At 44.6% G+C, this 1,224-nt stretch overlaps 1 protein-coding gene across 1 annotated transcript; it reads right to left on the bottom strand.

Moving 5' to 3' along the window:
- Nucleotides 1–261: 261 nt before the first annotated feature.
- Nucleotides 262–1,113, bottom strand: LOC118924907 (olfactory receptor 7A10-like). Its single transcript, XM_036910135.2, has 2 exons — nucleotides 766–1,113; nucleotides 262–483 (listed from the first exon to the last, which is right to left on the bottom strand). Exons 1-2 carry the CDS (start codon nucleotides 1,111–1,113, stop codon nucleotides 262–264), a joined length of 570 nt encoding a protein of 189 aa, XP_036766030.2.
- Between the last annotated feature and the right edge of the window lie 111 nt (nucleotides 1,114–1,224).

Raw genomic sequence — 1,224 nt, 5'->3', positions numbered from 1 at the left:
CTCACACACAAAAAAATGGGAATTTCCAAGTCTTCCTGATCCAAGATTGTGGAAAATATTGGGAAAGTAGGAAAATGGACAAAGATAAAATTATTTATATATCAGACAAAGCTGAACGTTATATAAATTGAGGAAATTAAGTTGCCTAAACAAGTTGAAGTTAAATAAATGGTAAATCCAAAGAAATTCTATTCTGCAATCTGATTGAAGAAAAGCAGTTTCTTCTCCCAGGCTTTGAGCCCTGCAGTCATGGTCACTTCTTCACCCTTGGACGATTAATCCTTTTATTGTTTCCACCCCAGTGAATCTTTTCAGAGCCCCCTTAATGTCTTTGTTCCTCAGACTGTAGATGAAGGGGTTCAGCATGGGTGTGACCACGGTGTACATCACTGAGGCTGCTGCACTTGAGTGTGAGCTGGGGGTAGCAGCAGAGCGGAGGTACACACTTATGCTCGTACAGTAAAATAAGGAGACAGCTGAGAGGTGAGAGGCACACGTGGAAAATGCTTTAAACTTCCCCTGAGCTGATGACATTCCACATATGGAGGAAACTATCTTACAGTATGAGTAAAAGATTCCAGCCAGGGTACCACCACCCAGCAGCCCAGTTCCAAAATATATCAACAAGTTATTAAGAAAGGTATCAGAACAGGAGAGTTGGACCATCTGATTGAGTTCACAGAAAAAATGGGGGATTTCCACTCTGTTGAAGGACAGTCTCAAGATCATTAAGCTGTGTAACAAGGAGTACAGTATATTTGTGATCCAAGACACCAGGACGAGGATACCACAGAGCTGGGGGTGTATGATGACCATGTAGTGCAGAGGGTGACAAATAGCCACATACCGGTCATAGGCCATCATGGTTAGGAGAAAGATGTCCAGTCCTGCAAAGAGTATGAAAAAGTACATCTGGCTGATGCATCCTTCATAGGTAATGACACTGTTCTGGGTCTGGATGCTGAGGAGCATCTTGGGGATGGTGGTGGAGGTGAAGCAGATGTCCACAAAGGACAGGTTGGAGAGGAAGAAGTACATGGGTGTGTGCAGGTGGGAGTCTGAGCTGACAGCCAGGATGAGGAGCAGGTTCCCAAACACGGTGATCAGGTACATGGAGAGGAAAAGCCCAAATAGGAGGGGCCGCAGTTGTGGTTCCTCTGAAAATCCCAGGAGGAGGAATTCTGAAATTTTTGTATCATTGCCTTGTTCCATGCAGCCAAGGTG

The sequence above is a fragment of the Manis pentadactyla genome, chromosome 2 (assembly GCF_030020395.1).
Source record: "Manis pentadactyla isolate mManPen7 chromosome 2, mManPen7.hap1, whole genome shotgun sequence".
In the NCBI taxonomy this organism is placed as follows: domain Eukaryota; kingdom Metazoa; phylum Chordata; class Mammalia; order Pholidota; family Manidae; genus Manis; species Manis pentadactyla.
Note: the sequence above shows the minus strand (reverse complement) of the source record. Positions and strands in the feature narration are given on the sequence as shown.